The sequence below is a fragment of the Nanorana parkeri genome, unplaced genomic scaffold (genome assembly GCF_000935625.1).
Source record: "Nanorana parkeri isolate BGI_ZX_2015 unplaced genomic scaffold, ASM93562v1 scaffold39, whole genome shotgun sequence".
NCBI classification, from domain to species: Eukaryota; Metazoa; Chordata; class Amphibia; order Anura; family Dicroglossidae; genus Nanorana; species Nanorana parkeri.
Genome location: NW_017306307.1, coordinates 2,145,934 through 2,149,215, shown reverse-complemented (window position 1 = coordinate 2,149,215; position 3,282 = coordinate 2,145,934). Strand labels below are relative to the sequence as shown.

The following is a 3,282-nucleotide window of genomic DNA, read 5'->3' as shown; positions in this document are numbered from 1 at the left end:
ACTACAGTCTGACAGCTCTAAATTTAAATAGTCCTGCTTCAGGCAGGGTGGCTGCAATTATATTGAAAACATAACATTTGGCCTTAGACCACTTTTAAGCCATCAGGGGCAAGAACAACATCAGTGTATGAAATGTATGGGATGATCTCTACTCGGTTTTATTTGATGGATTTCATGATTATACAGCATTTGTGAAGTTTCATTTTTTTAAAAGTGTCATTGCTGTTAGAAAGCAATAATTAACATATTCATTTCATTTTCTTTTACTAGATTTCAATAAGCATGGACTGATTTTTGTGATCTCTGCGGAACTCTATAGCATGCATGGAGCTTTATCATATTAACAGGCAGCCACAGAGACTCGATGAATGCAATAATGTGGACTGGGGCTATAATGTCAAAGATCCAAAGGCCTTTTGTTATGAAAACCATTGTGTTACCTCTGCTTTGTCACCAGATCAATATGAGTCTATATCACTAAGTACCTCTGATGAAGGGCATGGCCTTAAATTATCTCAAGATGACAACAGCAAAGAGAAGAGGAAAGTTTGCTGTTTGGAAGAACTGGAAACCTCTTTTACATATGTTGATGAAAATGTTAACATAGAACATGTGACCCATCTAACTCTTAGGGAAGACCCTGGGCACCAGCACCATGCCTCGGATAGAGAAAACCAGCAAGATGGCATTAATGAAGCCTCTATTATGTCCGATGATGAAGCCACTTCAGAAGCTTCAGGAAAATCTGTAGATTATGGCTTCATTAGTGCAGTGACTTTCCTAATTACTGGGATTCTTCTCGTTATCATCTCATACCTGGTCCCCAGAGATATCAGATCTGATCCAAATTCCATCCCGGCCAGGGAAATGGAAAAAATTGAGAAGAAAAATGCTATAATTGGAGCTCATTTGGATAGGTGTGTGATTGCTGGACTTTGCCTTTTAACTCTAGGTGGAGTTGTGTTGTCGATTTTATTGATGATATCAATGTGGAAAGGGGAACTCTACAGGAGGAAAGCAATCGCTGCTAAAGACTCTGCAAAATTGTATGGGTCGATTAATTTTAACCATTCCAAGTCTGGTGGAACTGAGAATACCTTGGTCCAAGAGGAAACAGTTGACATAGTTACTTAAGTACCAATGTGTTTATTGTGATAAAAGTATATACCAGTATGATCAGTGAAATGTACCACAGATGGAGAATGGTGACTGTAGGATGACAACAAGGCAACCGAGCTTGTGCCACCATCCATCACAGTGAGGACAATGAGAAGAATCAACATTTAAAGGGAACTAGCCTTATTTTCTGTTCATAGGGAATTGGTGCTTTCCATTAAACTTAATGGATATGCATGGAAATGTGCGGCATTTTTTAACACGTATTGCGCTGTGCGTTGACATGTATTTAATGCATTTCTATTGATTTTACTGATAATACATGTTTGTTTTTCCAGCTTAAAGTGACACTAAACTCAGGAGTTATATGCATTCAAGTATCTTAATTATTAACAGAAATGTAGTTTATTTGTGCATCACTCAGCTATAGATCCTCAAATCATCTCTGAATTGGTGCTAACACTGTCCTTCCTTCTGGAGGGTGGCTACTTTTGTTCCCCGTGATGTCTGTGTGTGTTGTAAAGTAGCCATTGTTCCAAACTCACTCCTGTGATGGACTACAATCTCATGTTTTGTTTACTAATTTGTATTGAGATTGTAGTCCATCACAGGAGCGAGCTTGGAGCGCTGGCTGCATTACAACACACACAGGGACCATGGGGAACACAAGTAGCCACCATCCAGAAGGAAGGACAGTGTCAGCACCAATTCAGAGATGATTTGAGGATCTACAGCCGAGTGATATACACATAAGATACATTTTTGTTATTAGTAAGATACTTGAATGCATTTTTGCATTCAGTTTAGTGTCACTTTAATGGGAGGATACAGGAAAAATCAACTATAGCTGGATTTCTGAGAAGGAAAGTTACATAATATATTAGTGCCTTCACAAGAACAATATGCAGAAATTATGGTGATGTTAAAGTGTACAAAATCTTTCAGTACTTGAAAGGTTTCCATCTCTTTGTGGGCCATCCTATAGTGGCAAAGTACTTTGTGACAATATAAAAAAGATCTTTGTTTCCTGTATATAGTGTATTCATCTTCATCAACTTATACTGTGTATTTTAGACACCACGACTTTGTTTTCTGACATATTGCAGATCAACTGCATACTTTTAGAGACTTTATGCTAAATATTCTGTCAAGAGCTTGACGACAATGTTGTACTGATCATTCACGTGGGTAGCTGTGCTCTGCCATTATGGACAGCTTATGGACAGGTTATGGTTGGCCATACCTAGAAAATGTGTTTAATATGATTCAACACACATGCAATTTCTTTGTATTATGTGAATGGTCATCTGTGAACAATCCCATTTACATGTAAGAATCCATTCGCTAAATCAAAATAAATCTTTCTATTAAATGTTTTTTCTTTTAAAACACGGAATCAGATAATTTTACCACTTGCACAAAATGATATCAGTTGTTTTATGATTTTGTATCTAAAACTCAATTCACAAATATTATTGTACAGATTATTATTCCTTAAAGCCCAACTGAAGCCTCTACATTTCTTACTGTAGTGCAATCAGGCTTAGTATACAATAATACATTTGCTTTAATTTCTGGGTTTTTTACATCCTAAGTGCTGCAGTAGGGCTTAAAATACCCTGTACTGGCAGCATACTGGAGAGGGCAGGGCTACCCCTGCACAGCAATGGTTAACTGCTCATTTTGGTCTAGGGAACAAAATAGAAAAGTTATACTCACCCGATCCTCCAAGCCGGCTTGCTCTTAGACCATAGATACTTTTCTTTGACTTGCTGCACTCATTACCAAAAGTTCCTTGTAATGGGGTGGGTGCCCGCAGTGACTGCGGATGGCACCACAAATATCAGCAAAATGTAGAAATGTCACCAGCACACCAGAATCCTTTTAAGATAGCAGAATGTTCATTTATTTGAAGTTCCTTGTCATATAAACGTTATATATATATTATATGACAAGGAACTTCATATAAATTAACATTCTGCTATCCTAAAAGGATTCTGGTGTGCTGGTGACATTTCTACATTTTTCTCTTAGACGAGTCCCTGGAGCCTTGCTCCCTCCGCTGCACTGGTCTAAGGTCACTGAGTCGTCCTATACACAATGTATAGAATGTGAGGACGCAGAGGAACATACCATCACTGCATTGAAAGAGGAGACAGGCTGGAG

General features: G+C 38.2%; 1 protein-coding gene across 1 annotated transcript; it reads left to right on the top strand.

Moving 5' to 3' along the window:
• Positions 1–300: 300 nt before the first annotated feature.
• On the top strand, positions 301–1,143 carry TMEM74 (transmembrane protein 74; the record flags this gene model as incomplete). Its single annotated transcript, XM_018570696.1, has 1 exon — positions 301–1,143. A coding segment is annotated over one exon (834 nt), but the record flags the coding sequence as incomplete, so codon positions are not given.
• Between the last annotated feature and the right edge of the window lie 2,139 nt (positions 1,144–3,282).